Genomic DNA, 20,094 nt, shown 5'->3' on the forward strand with positions numbered 1-20,094 from the left:
TTGCTCAGTGCCGAGCTCGGTAGTATATTGGCTGAAAGAATTGTCAATGCAGTTGACAAGGTCCAATGGAAAGTGCATCTATGGACAGACTCAATGGCAACTTTAGGGTGGATAAAAGGTGAGCCAACCCGTTGGAAACTGTTTGTCAGAAACAGAGGTGAAGCCATTAGAAGAAGGTCCAAACCAGAACAATGGAAACATTGCCCTGGGAAAGACAATCCAGCAGACTACGCATCAAGAGGAACCACAGTCAAAAAATCGATTGTGGCTTCTTTTTGGTGGGGAGGTCCATCCTGGCTGATAATGACGAAATAGAATGGCCGCAACAAGTAAATCTGACATCAGAAGAAATGCAGTCGATGGAGATTGAGGCAAGATCCAAGAAAAGAATCGAAAGTCTCGTAGTTAGCAGTATCCTGGATTGGTTTGATGCGTTGGCATCAAGGGCAAGCAGTTATCTGCGGTTTCTACGAACAATTGCCTGGATGTTTAGACTTTTTAGAAAGGATTCGCTCGGTAAGGCAATCGAAGCGGTCAATGAAACACCACAAACGGTCAGGGAAATACCATGCCTTTCTGTCCACGAAATCACCACCGCCGAAAACTTTATTTTGAAGTACATTCAGAAAAGAGCATTTCCAGAAATCTACGAATCGCTTCAAAATGGAACGCCGCTTGGTAAACTGCTATACAACCTGGAAACCTTAAGACCTATTTGGGATGCGCAAGAAAAACTGATTCGAGTAACTGGAAGAGTAGGTCCAGCCTTAAAGGAGTTGCTGATCGACCCGCCGATTCTTCTCCCAGCAAACGAGAAGATTGTGGACATGATGACCAATATCATCATGTCAAACGGAAACATGCCGGTGTCCAAAACACTCTGACGTTTTTGCGAACTCGTTTTTGGATCATTCGCGCCCGCCAACGAATAAAAAGTGCTATTAAACAGTGTGTGAAGTGTCAACGAGTGCAATCGCGTCCCTTGAATGAAGAAACGGCTTCAATGCCCTTGGATCACACCAATAGAGCACAACCCTTTGAAGTCATCTGGATTGACTACTTCGGACCAATGTACGTCTTAGAAGAAGTCATCCTAATCGAAAAATACAGTGAAGGGAACGATATCGAAAAAACTCGTGTAGGAGAGATAAAAGTGCATGCGTGTTTGTTTACTTGTGCCGTCACAAGAGCCGTGCATTTGGAACTTGTGACCCATCTGACTGCCCAAACGTTTATGCACGCGTTAAGAAGAATGATATCGCGTAGAGAAGATTGCAAAATTATCTACAGTGACAACGCGTCAACATTTACATGTGCGGCAAAACTGATATCAGAAGATCCTACCTTAGCCAACTGGTTGTCAAGCAAGGGTATCAAGTGGAAATTTTCCCACAGCTTAGCTCCCTGGTGGGGCGGGTTCTGGGAGAGAATGGTGCGCTCCGTTAAAGAACCGTTAAGAAAAGTGTTGGGGAAAATGAAAGTGAGCTACGACCAGCTTCACACCATTTTGGTCGAAAACGAAACTATCGTGAACTCACGGCCTCTCACTTATGTGTCTGGAGACGCACAATCATTTGAAGTTTTATCTCCGCAAAAGCTGCTGACTGGAAGGCAACCTGGTGCCACAACAGAGTCACCCGACTCTACGAAAATGAGCCGTGACGAACTTATTGAATTGGATAAGCAAAGAAGCGAGCACGCACTAACATGGTGGAGACTTTGGCAAGACTCGTACTTGTCCGACCTTAAGCGATTTTACTATCGCAAAGGCAAGGGTACGAGAATCCCACGTGTTGGCGAAGTTGTCTTATTAAAAGAGCCGAACATCAAGCGAGTGTCATGGCCGAAGGCCATTGTTACAGAATTGGTCCCTGGCTACGGCGGCAAGGTGAAAGCGGTTACCCGTATAATTGATGCTGTTTTAATGTAGATTTTGAAAGTAACTGTATTACACTATATTCACATTGAATACACGTATATTTGATGCTGTTTGAATGTAGATTATGGCTAGGATTCTATAACACTATATTCACATTGAATACACGTCTATTTAAAACTGTTTGAATGTAGATCATGAAACTGATTCTATTACACTATATTCACATTTAATATACGTATATTTGATACTGTTTGAATGTATATCATGAATCTGATTTGATAACACTATATTCACATTGAATACGCGTATATTTAATTCTGTTTGAATGTAGATCATAAAACTCACTGTATCATACTATATTCCTGTTGGATACACCTATATTTGATGCTGTTTGAATGTAGATATTGAAATTCACTCAATTGTAAAGTTTCATAACCTATTGCAAACGATGAAGATCCGTAAGCATACGAGAAATAGCACGAATCCAATCACTGATAGACTTATTATTTTTAATTCGTCGAACCATGAGAACATATGACCTATTTGATTATCTTGTTGTTCTGACATCACAATGTCTCCAATAAAATTGGAATTTCCTTTTTGCATTCTGCCTATTTAGGATATTCAATTGTTCCATCTCCATTGTTTCATGTGCTGGATGACGTTTCAGCGAGAAGTCGAAATCATTAAGATGGAGTTCTTCAAATTCTGTAATGAGGTCTAAATTAGGCATGTGAATGCTAGGTTTCTGGTGCATCCAATCTCCTGCTGTAGAGTCGTGTTCCCAGGTGTGTGGATTTCTATTTAAATTTACTAAAGGTATTTTCCAAAAACTGTCGGAGTATGGATGAATTGACCATCCATCTGTTCCGATTGTACAGTTCTTTCCTTCGTAAGTAAAGAACGGTTAAAATCCACATTTGGTTTCATTTGCTAATGAAAAAATTCTCTTTGCTTCGCATTGCCGAAGTGTCATTACTTGACCGAAGTCTTGTACACTCGTGCAGATTGGTAAACCTATCGCTGCTGTAGCTAAAATTCCGTTGATTTGAGCTAAGATAACAGCTTGTGTTCTTTTGATTGCTGATAGTCGACAATAAACGGCCCGAACTTCTTTTGCGAGTTTGTTCGCGTGTTCTATTTCAATGCTGATTTTATATTGGTCGTGCATTTTATTTATTTCGTATTTTATCTTGTCGTTGAATTCTTCGATATTTTTGGGTAGACCGCTTTCCAAATATTCATTACTTAATGAATCTTCAGTTTTCTGCTCCATTGAAATTATCAAGGACTCTGCTGACGGTAAATTTTGAATGTTGTTTTCCTCGATGGCCTGAATTTGATTTTCTTCTGTTGTAGACGTTGTTTCTGTTGTAGCTAATGGGGTCATTCTAGTTGTCTGTGTTGATGACCGTGGGGCCGTTGAACTTTCTTTCACTGTCGTCGTACTTTGCGTAGTTGAGATCGGTTTGCGCGTTGTCGTTGTTGTTGTGGATTTTGTCGCCTTGGGCGTTATTGTTGTTGACGTAGGCTTAGTAGTTGTGGTTGTTGTTGAAGTAGTTGAAGTTACTTTAGCAGTTGTCGTAGATCTAGTAGTAGTGGTTGGTTTAGTGTTTGTTGACGTGATTATTGGCTTTGTAATTGAGGGGGGCGTTGTTAATGTTGGTGGCATACTGAGTTTAGTTGTTGTCTTATGCGTTGTCGTTGGCTGCTGTGTTTGTAACTGGCCTAATTGTACTTGTAGTTTTTACCGTTGTTTTTGTCGTTGTCCCAATGTTGTTTTTATTGTGGGCTTCGTAGTTGTTGTAGTGATTGTCGTTGTTGTGGATTTTGCTATGTGTGTGATGGCTATAGTTTGCTATAGTGCTATGATGGCTGCCGCTGAAAGCATCCTTGGCTGGTGTGGATTCCGATACTCGAAGCTAAAATCTTGTGTCTGGCTGGAACTGTGACAATGCCCCAGGCTCACTCGACCTACTCTCTGCGTTAGACACTTCCTGCCTGATGCAGGTGAATGTAACCCAGTTCTATCTGTTGCCATGAGCTGTCCTGTGTGATCGAATGCGCCCGAAATTCAGCTGGTGTTAGCGCATTCCTGGAGGACTAGCATTGTCGTGTTGGCTGGCAGCAACGGTCTGATGGTGAAGCCAGACGTATATGTAAAAGCTTGTCCTCTTTTCGTTGCTTTGCTACAGTTGGCTACCGTAGTTTGTGATTGCCTAATGGATCGTTGCTGCTTACCAGTTTTCGTAGTTCTTCTTGACATCTCAGCCACTCAGTGTCACTTCCAATGTCATTTGTCTGTTTACTCCGTGGTGTATTAGACACTTTTCATTCGGTGTTTTCCCATTTTTCAATAATCCCCAGGCAATCATGTCCCAGATTATATTTCCGCTGCCGTGATTAGTCTTTTAAATTCCTCCGAATAGTGGTGAATTAATCGTGGTTGTGATTGCCTTTCGTTTTTTTACTGAATTTCCTGCATTTCTGCTAATGTTGTATCCCGAAAATTTTCTAAGGATTCAGGATTGTTGTTTACAGTTTCGAAGATCCATTGTTGTTTTGCGCTGTTTTCTTCGTCTCTGCATTCTGTCAGTATAATAGCTCGGTATGATCCTAGGGTAATAAATTGACACGATTCCTGTGACATTAATTGACAATTTTGTTGATTGAGGATCCATCGTGTTGAATATTCCGAACATTTGGCTACAATCAATTGGCCTGCTTCTCCTTCCGTGATACAGATATCGCCGTTCTGTACTCGTATTGTTTGGTCGACGATGTATTCGAATTCTGATCCTTTTGGAAGTGGATCATCGTTGTTGAAACGAAAGTGAACAGTTAACTGGTTGCTTTTTTCAGGTGTGTAGAATATGTATATCGTGGGGTTGTATATTATTAACCGTTCTTTTTCCTCGATTCTGATTGCTTGTTGATATCCCATTCTTATGTAAAAATGTAACTTCTTGCTGAATGGACCGTTTTCACTTGGATAGTTGGAGGAGTTGGAGTAGTTGGAGTTCTCTATAGAGCTTGTACACTGATGTATCCAGGTTGGTATTGTGTAGGCATGTATTTATAGTAGTTTTGAACATCTCGTACAGTTTTCTTATAGTTTCAGGAGGAAAAATTAGGTATGTGAGTGGTATACCCACAACTTTGTAACCTTATAGTGTGATGTCTCGATCTGGTTTGTTGAGGATCTCGATCTGTCGATTCGTGTCGTATAGACCGCTGGTGTTTTCGCGTTCCGGCATTCTTGGAAGTTCTAAGTATCCGTTTCCTTTAAGCAACGTTTGTGTGTACGAATTGTTTGTTGTTCTATCTCCCCACAGAATTGTGTTTTGATTCTGGATGAAGTGACCTTCTTGCTGGGTGGTATTCAACGGTCCGAAAGGGCTTTCAATTGGATCGTCTGGTTTTTCCTGTCGTAGGGTGATTTATTCTGCTACACAGTTGAGGGCATGATATTCCTTTATGGCGTACCATTTTCCTTCGCCTGTCGGGGTGGCTGTGAAACTCAGGCCTGAGGGTCCGGTCTGCATATTGTTATTGCCACACTTCTTGTCGTTTACCATTCTCCAGCATTCCAGTGGGGTTATTAGTTGTTTCTTGTGGATATTCTGTGTCCAAGGATCTGATCCAAAATGATCCTGTTATTTTCTTCGTTTTTACCCATTGTCTGCATGTCCAACCTTTCCAAGAAGCTGTTGGCTTCAGCGTCGTTTTTAAAGAGTACAAAATAGGTATTCTGGGAAAGCGTGATGTATCAGTTTCCTGTTGTTGTAGTAATATGGTGCTTGTTACAGTACTCTTTACGTTGTTACAGTCGCATACGGTTGAATAAATTGTATACGTGGATGGAATGATGGTGAGTATGTGGACGAATAATAGTATCAGTTCCATCTGTGAGAAAGAAAATTTGAAGGTTCTTTTAGAATCTCGATACTCCGTGGCGTTGCCGTAAATTGTATCGTGGATTCGTCATTCTAGTGTATGCAGGTTTATTTGGTATGGTAAAGGCCGATGATTATATAAGACTCCTCTTCTGTTGCTCGAAGTATACGCGTTCTAGGGGTAAGCTGTTTTTGGTTGTTATTGAAGTGTTTTCTTGGTCTTCCTGGTCCTCGACGTACTGTTTCATTTTTCGTTTGGTTTGTCGCTTGCGATGTTCCTTCTGTTTCTAAGTTTCCCGGTATTTAATTTCCCGGTTGGGATTTCAGCAGCACAAAGTCACCAACGTTGTACTTCAATGCTCATCGTAGTATCTTCATTGTTTCGTCTGTGCCCGACATAGGTGTTTTTTTTTGCCAGTTGCTGAACCATCTTTCACTGATGTGGGTACATTCCGCTGGTGTCTTCCTATGTTTCGTACCGTCAGTCTATTTTGATGTCATTTGGGAGTATGAGTACGAGTAAGACCTTTTACTTTCACTTTCACTTTCCCTCTCAAGTTTTACGTTTTCCCTCTCGAAATTTTCGTTTTTCTTTTGAAGACCTTTTCTCTAGAAACCTTCCCCTTTCTTTTGAAGACTTTCATTTTCAAGGTGTTCTTGTTTCTTTAATCTTTTGATCTTTAATTGTTTCTTTAGTCTGTCGCTTTCTTTTCGAATACTTTCAAGCTCTCTCATGAGAATTTTTTCCGTTGCCCTTGTTTCTACTCGTGCTTGTGGAACTATCGGAATACGGCTTAGAGTGTCAGCAGTTTGGTGCGACTTCCCAGGCCGATATCCAATGGCAATGTCGGTTTCTTGTAATTTGAGTGACCATCTACCTAATCTTCCTGCGGGTTCTGTCTTGCTCATCAGCCATTCTAAAGGTCTATGGTCGGTAAATACGGTGAGTCTTCGTCCGTATAGATAAGTCCTAAACACTTGCGTGGATGATTGCGTAAGCCTCTTTCTCTGTGGTTGACCACTTGGCCTCGCGGTCGTTCAGATGTTTAGAGCTATACGCTATGACGACTTGCACGCCGTCTGATTCACGGGGTTCCTGGACGTCGGACTCGAAACAGTAAAGTTAAGCTACTTCAAGACGCACGACTCAAGTTAAAAAGAAGGAAATGTGAATTTTTTAAAGAAGAGTTAGAGTATTTAGGATACATTGTTTCGAAAAAAGGAATGACACCAAGTACGAAAAACCTAGAAGCAATCATCAAATACCCAGCTCCCAAAAACGTGAAAAAATTTTAAACCGTGAGCTCTTTTTTAGGTCTGGCTAGCTATTACAGAAAATTCATTCCGGCTTTTGCTGATAAAGCCCCCACTGACAGCGCTAACGAGAAAATCAGCCAAGTGGAAATGGGGGAGAGGAACAAAGGGACGCCTTTGACTGCATAAAGAACTGTCTCATAACTAGACCTATCCTAGGGTATCCAGATTTCACGCGCGAATTTATCATCTACACAGATGCTTCAGGATATGGAATAGGAGCAGTATTGGCTCAGATGCAGACTCTACCTCAATCAGCGGATTCAGCGGAGTCCGACGTCCAGGAACCCCGTGAATCAGACGGCGTGCAAGTCGTCATAGCGTGTAGCTCTAAACATCTGAATGACCGCGAGGCCAAGTGGTCAACCACAGAGAAAGAGGCTTACGCAATCATACACGCAATCGATGTGTCTAGGACATATCTATACGAACACAGATTCACCGTATTTACCGACCATAGACCTTTAGAATGGTTAATGAGCAAGACAGAACCCGCAGGAAGAATAGCTAGATGGGCGCTCAAACTACAAGAATTTGACATCGTCATTGGATACCGGCCTGGGAAGTCGCACCAAAATGCTGACACCCTAAGCCGTATTCCCATAGCCATATATTCCCATATCCTCGTGCCACTAGCACGAGTAGAAACAAGGGCTACAGAAAATGAAAATGTCATAAGAGAACTTGAAAATATTCGCAAAGAAAGACGAGAGACCAAATTAAAGATCGATCGATTAAGGAAACAAGAACAACTTGAGAGAGAAAATAAAAGTATTCAAAAAGAAAGCGAAAGTTTCGGGAGGGAAAGTCTTCAGAAGAAGAGCGTCTTGGAGAGAAGAAAGATGGGTAGAGCGAGCAGATAAATATTGCCAAAATTAATTGAGGAAAATACAAGAAGATAGCCAGAAAAGTAGAAATAACAGATTCTCAAGCAAGTTTATAATCAACGAAAAGGGTCTATTAACAGATAGGCAAGGAAAGTTAGTAGTCCCAATACCGTTAGTCACAGGAATTTTACGAGCAAATCATGACCACGTGTTAGCAGGACATTTAGGAATAGAAAAAACAATAGCCAGACTTCGCGAGCAATACTTTTTCCCCCACATGCGACAAAACGTAACAGAACACATCAAAAATTGCCTAAAAGGCGCCAAACGCCAGGCTGTGGGAGGAAGTAAAGCACCATTGCAACCTATGCCCCCAGCCGAAAGGGTGTGGGAAAGACTTGCGATGGATATTGTGGGCCCAGTTCAAGAAAGCGCAAAGGAACATAGGTATATTTTAGTCCCATCAGATTACGCCAGTCGTTTCCTTTTTACAGTGCCAATGAAAGATCAAACTGCCCAAACAATTGTTAGAATTTTGGTTAATGATATTTACACCAAATATGGATCCCCCGAAGTAGTCCTGACAGATCAAGGGACTAATTTCCTGTTGAGCTTAATCCAAGAAATTTGCAAATTATTCAAAATCAAACAAAACAGAACAACAGCATACCATCGCCAAACGTACGGATTAGTAGAACGATTTTACTATTTTTTAGAACCCTATGTGACATGTTAGCTTGCTACGTGATGGATGAACCGGAAAACTGGGACAAATACCTTCCATTCGTCACATTTGCTTACAACAACACAGCGAAGAAATCGACACTGCAACAAAGCCCATTCTTCCTATTCTTCGGAAGACAACCAGTGCTCCCAAATGACATCAAAATAGATAGACGGTACGAAACATACGAAGACACCAGTGTAATGTACTCACAGCAATGGAAGAAGGCTCAGCAACTAGCGAAGAAACACCTATTTCGGGCGCAGACAAAACAAAAAAGATATTACGACAAAGGAACAAAAGCAATCAAATACAACATCGGTGACTTTGTGCTACTGAAAACCCCATCAACTGCCGGAAAATTCATCAACCGGTGGAATGGACTATTCAAAATCACCAGAAGTTTTTCAGGTCACTTACGAGATTCAACACGCCAATAATGAAAAACTAAAATCGATAGTACACGTCAACCGCCTAAAACTATACGTCCCAGGAAAACTAGGAGCAGAAGGAACATCAGACGCATCAAACCAACCGAAAAGAGAAACAGTACGACGAAGACCAGGATGACCAAGAAAACAATTTAGTAACGACAAAAGACAACTTATTCCTGAAACGCGTATACCTGCGCAACCGAAGAGGCACCTCATATGATCATCGCACCAAATACTCCCTTCCCCCCACCAAACACACCTGCATACACTAGAATGACGAATCAACGATACAACTTACGGCAACGCCAAAGAGTATCGAAATTCTAAAAAACCTTCAAAATTTTCTTTTTCACAGATGGAACTGATACTATTATTCATCCATTTACTCACTATCCTCCCATCCACTTACCCCATTTATTCAACCGCATGCGACTATAACAAAGTAAAGACCAGAGGAATTTTAGACATAGAAGCACCATATTACTGCAACAACAAAGAATCAGATACAGCTCACATACCAAGAATACCCACGTTGTACACTTTAAAAACGACACAGAAACCAGCAGCTTCTTGGAAAGGCTGGACCTGCAAGCAGTGGATAAAAACAAAGAAAATAACTGGATCATTTTGGATCGGATCCTTCGACACTATTTATTCACAAGAAACTAAACTAATACCTTCCTCCCCCCCCCCTGGAATGCTGAAAAATGGTGAACGACAAGAAGTGTGGTTATAACAATATGCAGACCAGAAGAGCAGGGCTGAGTTTCACAGCCACACCGACAGGCAAAGGGCAATGGTATGCCATAAAACAATACCATACCCTTAATTGTGTAGCAGAAAAAATAACGCTACGACAAGAAAAACCAGACGACTGAATTGAAAGTCCTTTCGGACCTTTGAATACCACCCAGCGAGAAGGACATTTCATCCAGAACCAGAATACAATTGTGTGGGCAGATAGAACAACAAATAACTCATACTCACAAACATTGATTAAAGGAAGCGGATATCTCCGACTCCCAAGAATGCCCGAACATTGAGAATACCAACCGACTTTACGACACCAATCGACAGATTGAGATTTCGTTCCAGAACAAACCAGATCGGGACATCACACCGCAAGGTTACAAAGTTGTGGGTATACCGCTCACATACCTAATTTTTCCAACGGAAACTACAAGAAAACTGTACGAGATGTTCAAAACAACTATAAATACATGCATACAGAATACTCACCTGGATACATCAGTGTGCAAGGATTACGGAGAACTCCAGTTAGCCAAACGGAAACGATCCATTCAGCAGGAAGTTAAATTCTTGCTAAACACTCCTCTCGAAGATTGAGGCAAAAGTCTTTACCGCATTTCGTACGCCTGGGGATCAAAAAGAATGGGATATCCACAATCAATCAGAATCGGGGAGAAAGACCGCTTCGTGAATTAAAACGCCACGATATACATAATATACAAACCCGACGAAAGTAACCAGTTAACTTCCCACTTTCCTTTCAAAAACGATGATCCACTTCCACAAGGATCAGAATTCGAATACATCGTTGACCAAACAATCCGAGTACAGAACGGTGATATATGGGAAAACACCAAACGAAAAATGTCTAACACACCACGGAGTAAACAAACAAATGACGTTAGAAGAATGTGACAAAAGTGGCCGCGATATCAAGAAGAACTAAGAAAACAGGTAAGCAGCAATCCGTTAGTACAATCACAAACTACGGTAGCCAACTGTAGCAAGGCAACAGAAAGAGGACAAGCTTTTGAATATACATCTGACTTTACCATCAGACCTTTCAATACAAACACCTGTATCAAAGCCAAGTTCGGTCTACGGCCGAATTGAGATCATGGACCAGACATACCTCGACGACCTTCTACAGGTCCCGCCATTGAAGAGCCTAGATGCTGCCAGCCTCAAGACCTTCGCAAACCGTCTACACGGAGCTGTAGCTACGCTCTCAAAATCAAAGTACTTCCATGAGCTATACAGCCGTACAACGTTGATGGCCCTTGAAACAAAATTGACGCCTAGCCTCGAAGATAAGTGGAACGAGAAACGAAAAAAGAGAGGCGTGGAACTGAATGTTCTAGACTTAGACGACTGGGTAACGTTAAAATCCATGAGCAAGCAACGTGGATAAAATGTATTCCAGTCTTCACCTACGTCGACGTCCAAAAGTGTAAAGAAAAGAAGTAAAGTTCGACGAAAGAAAGCCGGTCAAGAAACCCAGCTTCCAACAAACGTCGACCATTGGACACGTATCGACGATGGAAGGTTCGAAAGTAGCGGCGTCAACATCTTTAGCAACCATGCCTCCAAGGAGCCGATCAACATCGGGGAAGATGCAAGCCGGGAATGCGGAACAGTGGCAATGCTTTGTATGTAACGGCAGGAGCCATCATCTCTCAACCTGCACCGTCTTCATGTCTCTCACGCCAACGAAAGGGCTGAGAAAGTATTCAAGTCCGGAAGATGTTTGTTATGTCTTACGGGAAAAACGAACGCAAAGAATGTCCCAGCGATGTCAGCTGCACTGTCGCTGATTGTACTGGAACACGTCACCACACCTTGCTTCATGGATCTGAATTCGCCCCATTGAGGAGGCTAGCGGATCCAACTGCTCCATCAGCGCCACCTTCGACAGCATTCCTGGGTACCTTGAGCCACTTGGAAACCGTAAAACGACGTGTACATTTCAAGATTGTACCGGTTCGTATCGGGGCTGGCGAGACATGGGTCGACACTTTCGGTTTCCTGGATACAGTAAGAAAGTTGGGACTCGTTGGGCCATCCAAACGCAACAACGTCATTTGTATGACGGAGCCACGTCTAACGTTACGGCTTCCGTAGTAAACTTCGCCTTAACATCTCGTGATGGTAAAAGCCAGTTTGAAGTCAAGCACGCTTCCGCCGTCGACAATTTGAAGGTGACGCCGAATCCACCGATCGACCCCGACAGTTGGAGTCATGGAAACACCTACTTGGTATTGACGTCCCGACTGTGCAACAAGAGGAAGTGATCGTGCTGATAGGAATCGATGTCGCAGAGGCCCATGATCATGTAGCTTCCATCAAGCCGCCGGCTGGAACCACTGGGCCCATCGCCTTCAAGACGCCGTTTGGCTGGTGTTTGAGTGGACAAACGGGCCCGCCACAAGACGGACGCCGGTTCATCGCTCATCTGGCCACCGAGGAACGTCCCGAAGACCTGAACGAGCTGGTGAAGAAGTTCTGGCAACTTGAGGCCAGTGAAGTAGAAATAGAACCACCGTTCTATCTGAAGAAAACGAATCCTAGAATCTTCCGTAAAACGTATTGGCAACCAGTACCTAGTCGGCTTAATGTGGAAAGCCGACGACGTAAATCTCCCAAACAATTGGGCATCTGGATTGAAGAGGCTCTACGCCCTCGAACGACGTTTTCATGGAGACGCGGAGTTTGCCCAACGGTACGATGCAGTGGTCAAGGAATATATCGGCTTAAAACATGCCCGACTCCTAACGACCAAAGAAGCCCAGACGGAGACAAACAAGACGGTATCTGCCACACCACGGGGTCGTGAGCCCTTCCAGCTCATCGACCAAAGTTCGTGTCGTATTCGATGGAGCTGCTGAGTTTGGTGGCACATCGCCTGCTTGGTGTGCTCATCCGCTTCCGCCGTAACTCATACCAGTCGGAGCGGACATTGAGAAAATGTTCCACCAAGTGAAAGTCCTGGAAGAAGACCAGGCCGCCTTCAGATTTCTCTACCGGACGCCTGGCAGTATTTCAGCTCCGTTAACGTACCAGATGACGGTGCACGAATTTGGAGCCATCTCCTCCCCAACGAGCTGCATCTTCGCCCTCAACAAGACGGCCGATGACCACCGCAGCCAGTTTCCAGACGTAGCCGATAGCGTTCGACGTAATTTCTACGTCGACAATTATCTCGACTCCTTCGACTCCGAAGACGAGGTCATCAAACGGTCCCGCCAAATGAGGTCCTTACTTCAGCTAGGGGGATTCAACTTGACCAAATTGACGTCGTCGTCAAAAATGGTGATCGCAGAGCTACGAGAATTCGGCCTCGCGTCACCAACACTGGATTTGGACTTGGAGAAACTCCCCGTCGAAAGAACGCTGGGAGTAATGTGGGTCAGCGAGCGAGATATGCTGACTTTCAAGATTCGGAAGCCGCCAAACAACGTGACACTCACGAAGCGAGCCTTCCTAAGCATCATCTCCAGCGTCTATGACCCGTTGGGACTCGTCGCACCTGTTATCTTCGTAATGAAGTCACTACTCCAAGACATCTGGACCAATGAAGAACGGATCGGTTGGGACGACGTCGTACCGGAAACATTGAGTCAACGTTTTTATTGCTGGTACGACCATCTGGAAAAGAGTCGCATCAGTGCCGAGATGCTTCCGTTTCAAACGAGGACGTTGGACTCAACAGCATCTCCACGTCTTCAAGAATGCAAGCTCCAAAGAGTACGGAGCAGTAGCCTACTTCCACACTGTATTCGAAGACCAGTCCGTCAACGTGTCATTCGTCATGTCGAAAACGCACGTCCCGCCGGTGAAAGGTCTCACGATACCACGTTTAGAGTTACAAGCGGCAGTAGAAGGTCTCAACATCGCCCTCACGATTTGCCGTGAGCTGGAGATCGATTTGCGGCAAGTAACCTTCCCCTCAGACTCACAAACGGTGCTGCGGTGGATCCATTCAAAGACATGTCGATTTGAAGTCTTCGTCAACAACCGCATCGGAAAGATACTCCTAAACACAGGTTGTCGACAATGGCGTCATGTTGCCGGAGATTCAAACCCAGCTGACCTCTGCGGTAGGGGTATCGACCCCAAGGATACCAACGAATTGCTCTACTTCCACCGAGGACCTCCGTTCCTGAGTTTGGACCCAACAGAATGGTACACTTGGGAAGAAATAACGGAGCATGAAGAACGGGATGTAAACGTGATTCGCGTCTTGGCAGACAAAACGGAAGATGAGAACCATGCCATCGAACGATGCGTTGCACGTTTTTCCAGCGTGGTGAAAATTCAACGAGCGCTGGTCTGGAGTACAAGATTTGCCAACAACGCCAAAGCAAACCGCGATGAAAAACCCATGGTCGGAGAGCTAACGGTAGAAGAAATGGTAACGTCACTGACGAAATGCATCGTACGCGCGCAAGAATAGGGCTTTGCTGAAGAAGTCTACGCCCTTCGCTGGGCGTGCAGAAGAATCTGGAATTACCACTCAGATCAAAACTTCGCACCTTCCAGCCCTTATTGGATGGAGCTGGACAAATGCGAATCGGCGGACGTATACTTCAAGCGCCGATCGACTATGCAGCCACACACCCCATATTTCTACCAGCATCTCAACTTTTAACGAAAAAGATAATTTGGGATTATCACGTTCGAAACATGCACGTCAAGACAGAGAGATTGCTGACGGACCTCCGTTCACGCTTTTGGATACTTTCCGGACGCAAGGTGGTAAAATCTATCATCAACAACTGCTGGCCTTGTAAGCGGACGTCGATGAAACCTAGTCCTCCGTTGATGGCTTCACTAACAGTCCATCGTTTGACACCTCATTTGCCTACGTTCACGTACACAGGGATCGACTACTTTGGACCCTTAAGCGTACGAGTTGGTGGAAGGGGAAGAAGACGCGAAAAACGTCGGATCAGCCTATTCACGTGTTTCACCACACGAGCAGTTCACCTGGAAGTGGCCAACGGGCTCAGGATGGAGGAGTTCTCACTCTGCTTCTCCCGTTTTGTTAGCCTACGTGGAAAACCGAAGGTCGTTTATAGCGACAATGGGACAAACTTTGTCGCCGCCGAGTACGAGTTGCGACAAGCCCTAGAAGAACTTGTTCCCGAACACCAAGAACTTCAAACAGTAATGGCTTGTCATGAAATAGACTGGCACTTCTCTCCACCCCATGGACCCCACTTCGGTGGTGTTTGGGAAAGGATTGTACAATCCTGTAAGCGGGCAATGAAGACCAGCATCGGTAATTGCCTAGTCACGGATCGATTGTTACGAACCGTAATCGCTGAAGTAGAAGCTCTATTAAACGCTCGGCCGTTAACACATCTTAGTATGGACCCAGAAGACCCGGATCCGTTAACGCCAAACCACTTTCTATACGGTGGAGCTCTGCCATACTTGCCCCTACAATTGGCCGACGTGGAAGACATGAACGTAACCAACAAGCAGTTTCTGCAAAGTCAAGCCATCCTCAAACATTTTTGGAATAGATGGCTCCTTGAATACGTTCCACACCTAACAGAAGGGAGAAAATGGCAAGAAAACAGACCTAACGTCACCGTGGGAGATTTAGTGCTTGCAGTTGAACCAAATACTTTACGTGGGCAGTGGCCGATGTCCAAAGTGTTGGAAGTTATTCCCAGTGCCATGGATAATGTCGTTCGAGCTGTAAAGATGAAGCTTAGTAACCATCCAAAACCATGTATTCGGCCGGTGGCTAAATTATGTATCATGGTTGCGGCTAAGGAACGACAAGTTTACACAAAAGAAGAGAAAATGGAATCCTTAACAGCGTAAACGTTCAATTTCGGCATTGAAAAATGTAAGTACTGTTTGTAATGGAGCTATAATTAATAGCTCCCCTCAAAAACCCACGAATTGTAAATGCAAATCAAAACAAGCAAGTAAAATCACAATACCAGCACTCAACTGTAAACAACGTAGGAAAATCACAACTCAAACTCTGGTGGAGAAGTCACTAAGCTTAGCGCCACCTATATACAAGTTCAAATAAAGGTCAAAAGTCTGGTTGTTTGCTGTTTAGTACAAAAAAAACTGGAAACTGTTTAGCCTAATATGCTAGCAGACAGCATTTAGTTGAGCTAACTTCATCTAAGTGAAACGTGATCCTGTGAATTCCTACGTGCAACGTGAAACATGGCCGACAATCCATTTCCATCCGCAGCATCGGTAAAGGAAAAACTAAAAAAGAGTCGTGAGAGGGAAGAGGAGTGCGCGGTCAACCTCACCGAAACAATGGAAAAGCTCGAAAGTGCTAAAAGGGAGGCCGTCGAGAAAGTGTATGAGTACCAGCTGGCCATCATAGACAACGACAAGGAAGTGAAAAAACGTTCTGAGGATCTCGTCAACGTGCACGTCCACTTCCGAGCCGAGCGTGAGACCCTGATGAGCGGATATATCGCATAATATCGTATGATCGGTCTCTTTTACGCAAAGCTCGGGAGGCGGCGGCCGAAGAGCCGGTAGCCACTCCGGTCTCTACACCCGCACATCCCACGTTCGTGGTCTCTCTCCACACGCCCATCATCCTGTGCTTTTTAAAGTCACACGTGTTGGGACCGACCCCCTGCAGAAAGAAGACCACGGAGTGTGAGGAATTCATGCTCCTCACAAGCCAGAATAAATTGGAACTTCTCTTTGCCCAGCGACGGTGTTTTGGTTGCTTTGTTCCAACCGCCGTCGCCGGGCACACAAGGACCGTGGACTGTACCCATCCCCGACGTTGTACGTTGTGCAACACACAAGATCATCATCAGATCTTGTGTGCGCCAAAAAGGGCGTACAACAATCTGCCCACTCACTAAGGATGGCCCATCATTTCGTCCAGTCTTTAAGTATGCAGCTGCTGGGAGAAGATTTCACATTCACTTTGTTTCCTTTTTTTAGTTTGTCTTATGTTATTTTTTTTCTGTGCACCTGTTGTCACGGTGGGTCCCGCTGTCACCTACGGTGCTGCCCTCGCGGGCAGGGCTGTAAGGGGCACGGGCCTACACATTTATTGTGTGCTCATTTAGTTTTCTTTTTTCCCATGTCTATGGGAAGGGGTCAGTCTTCGTCTAAGTTACCCCCCAGACAGTTGTCTTTTGTTGTCTCGTTTTGTCTAACCCAGACAGTAAAAGTATTGCGTCGCAGTCTCAGTTCCCCATTGTTAAGATCAAGCGTTATCATTTGTTTTTTCCCCACGCCCGGAAATGAAGTTGTGTCCCTTCTAAAATCATCTCTCCATTTCATTTCACCAGTCACCACTCCTTCATCCTCATTTCTTTCTCTGTTACCGACTCTCGCACGGAGTCAGCAACAGGAACTAACCATCATCCATCAGGAGACGAAGAGAGTATACGAGCTAATCACTATTAGCGATAACGAAAGTAAGGATAGTCAACGGGACTGCAAAGCAAAAGAGAATGCGAAACGTGTGGCTGAAAACAAGCAATTAGTGCGATACATGGGATGGAACGGAATAGAAACAGAGAAGAATGAATTTTTTGGAAATGAAAAAAAACTGAATGACAGCAGTAAATCAAGTGAAGATAAGAACGAATGATTGACGGCGTATAGTGGAATAGCACCCGAATGGCAAGTGACTACAGTGTTGAATTTACAATAGGATACGGCAGTGACGACTATCTTCAGTGTGAACCTCCCCAAAAACGCAACAAGCCACACGACCAACAGAGGGAAACAGAAGCATGTAAAAACTGTCGGATGAAAACGATAGCATCCATATCAGCAGCCCCAGCAGAAAAAATCCAACTGCGAAGACAAGCCATGATAGATTTAGAAGACGGTAAACTATCATTAACGATGATGGGAGCTCCAATACATGTAATAAGAAGGTGCATCCAATATAAATTCAAAATGTAACAGGGTTGGCCAAGACAGAAGATGGCCCCATTCCTTAATAAAAGATATGAGGAAGGACATACGCTACTCCACACAAGCGTACGAAGAAGTAGATACAACATCACAGATCTCCTTCTATTCTTTGGAGCGAATCCAGAAATGCTATATCACGGAAAAATAATTGGGCATACCGTAGCAGCTGAAAACGATCTACTATTACTACGAATCCTAAAGCATAACAACTGCGAATTTACAGCTCGCAACACCAGTGGAGAAACCCCTTTCATGTTGGCGATTTCACATGAAAACGAAGAAAGTGCGAAGTTGATATGGACACCAACAAATATAACCATCACAAGACCAGATGGCAGAACCGTTTTACACTATCTAGCCATGTATGGCCTAGAAACCTTGCAAGCCAAATTTGCGCAAAGAGAATCATCAACATCAACCAACAAGATGGTTCGGGCGAAACCGCCTTACACGTAGCAGTCGGATACAACCGACTTGATATGATCGAGATATTGCTTATACACGGAGCAGACGGAAGAATAAAAAACTGCCATGGAGACACGGCTGCATCGGATTCACCTTTTAATAAAAAAGTGCAAGCTATATTTAAAGAATGGGAACAAGAACATAACGGTAGTTCCTTGACCCAGACTGGAAGAAAAGAACAACCACAAAACCGCCGCGAGGAAAACAAACAAGCTATAATCAATAAAGCCGAAATACCAGGACGAAAGAAAAGCAAGAATAAAAGACGAAAAGAAAGAAGACAATACAACAGCAACTTTATTAAAATCACATGCAACTCTTTTTCATAAATTTTAGGTGGAGGAACAAGTTATATTTTTACCCATAACATCACTCAAAACTCCGATCTCGCGGATTTTATGGTCTGGAGTATCGATTGCTTGGTCGCGAAGATCTTTGTTCGTATTGATCTGCTGCTGCTATGGTTATATCAGTATCCTGTGACAATTCACGATTTTTTTTAGTATTTTTTGTTTTAGGAATTCGACTTTTGTCTTCTGTTCTTCTTGTTCTTCTGTCTTTTGTTGTGATAGTTCGTTATCTTGTTGTTTCTCGTGATGCGTTATCACTGCGATTACCGCGTTTATTTCTTTGTCTTCTGCTGTCTCCTTGCTATATAGGATGCCTTCGGATATGATTAATTGTTTACATAACTGGTCGAAATCTTCAGGGTCTTCGGGCATTCTGAAATAGAGTTCAGCTCGGAATTTTTGGTAGTATGCCTTGCATTAGAATTTTGATTTTGGTCTGATCTCTCATTCTCTTTACTGTGTTTATGATTCGACCTTCGACGATGGTTTGGTTTTGGTCCGACTTTTCTTCTTTGCCTTCAATAGACTCGTAGAGACTGTTGATTCTTGAGATAAAGCATTTCTCTTCAGGTTTCTGTTTTACCATGGACAACCTTTTTCTTTGTGCTGCTAAGTCATATGCATCCTGGAACCTTGCAACGATGGCGGTTTTCCATTCGTCGTAATTTAACTCGTCACCCTGCTCCTCTACGTAGTTTCCGTGCCATTCTAGGGCATCGCCTTTTAGTCTGTCGGAGAAGAATCGTATTTTTTGGTTGTCCTCCCAGTCGTTATTACGTGCTACATGTTCTGCGTCCTTCAGCCATTCTGTTATTAGTTTATCAGTACTTTTTCCTTCGAAAATTGGAATTCACTTTTTGTCTTCTCTCGGGAATATTTCTCCTAATGCTTTTACGATTGGTTGGGTTGTGGTTGTATCGATGTTATCGGTATCTGTTGTATCGCGGTCAATTCTCGAAAGTCCCATTTTGAGTTTTTGTATGAGAGTCTGATACTTCTGATCTAGTTGAAGGAGGTTATCGTTTTTTATCTTGATTTAGTTTTTTAGGTCGTCGTTGAGTTGCTGTAGTTCAGGGATTTGTTCTGATTCTAACTCGTGGTGGGGGGATTTGTCTCCTCCTTCCGTTAGCGAGGTTAGGTCGTTTATCTCACTTACTAGCTTCGTTTTTTCTCCTGGTTCGTTGGAAACGTCTAAGTCTTCAGTTTTGGCGAATGTTACCTGTTGCTTCCTATATTCTTTTATTCTGTTCTGAAGATATTTATTTTTTTCGTCTCTATCTCCAGCCTGTATGTTGATCTCCTGTAATTCCTTTTCAAGAATTTTATTCTTTGTAGTAATATCTATCAGGCTTCTCCGTAACCCGGCTTTTTCGGTTAAGGTTTTCTCAAGGATTTCTTTTGTTTCCTTTATTTCTGTCTGAAGTTTTTTGTTTGTTTCCAAGGCTGCCTTTATCTGTTGCTCAGCGGTTTCTAACTTCGTAACCAGTTGTTTTCTTTCAGCTTCAAGCTTGCTAATTATT

The 20,094-nt window shown here is 43.6% G+C and overlaps 2 protein-coding genes across 2 annotated transcripts; both read left to right on the plus strand.

Moving 5' to 3' along the window:
* Positions 1–1,252: 1,252 nt before the first annotated feature.
* LOC130704361 (uncharacterized) lies at positions 1,253–10,390 on the plus strand. Its single transcript, XM_057525810.2, has 3 exons — positions 1,253–1,888; positions 10,077–10,215; positions 10,305–10,390. Exons 1-3 carry the CDS (start codon positions 1,253–1,255, stop codon positions 10,388–10,390), a joined length of 861 nt encoding a protein of 286 aa, XP_057381793.2.
* A 2,398-nt stretch (positions 10,391–12,788) lies between these two features.
* LOC130704359 (uncharacterized) lies at positions 12,789–15,659 on the plus strand. Its single transcript, XM_059494142.1, has 4 exons — positions 12,789–13,596; positions 13,664–14,235; positions 14,364–15,296; positions 15,471–15,659. Exons 1-4 carry the CDS (start codon positions 12,789–12,791, stop codon positions 15,657–15,659), a joined length of 2,502 nt encoding a protein of 833 aa, XP_059350125.1.
* The last annotated feature ends 4,435 nt before the right edge of the window (positions 15,660–20,094 follow it).

This window comes from Daphnia carinata, chromosome 2 (assembly GCF_022539665.2).
Source record: "Daphnia carinata strain CSIRO-1 chromosome 2, CSIRO_AGI_Dcar_HiC_V3, whole genome shotgun sequence".
NCBI classification, from domain to species: domain Eukaryota; kingdom Metazoa; phylum Arthropoda; class Branchiopoda; order Diplostraca; family Daphniidae; genus Daphnia; species Daphnia carinata.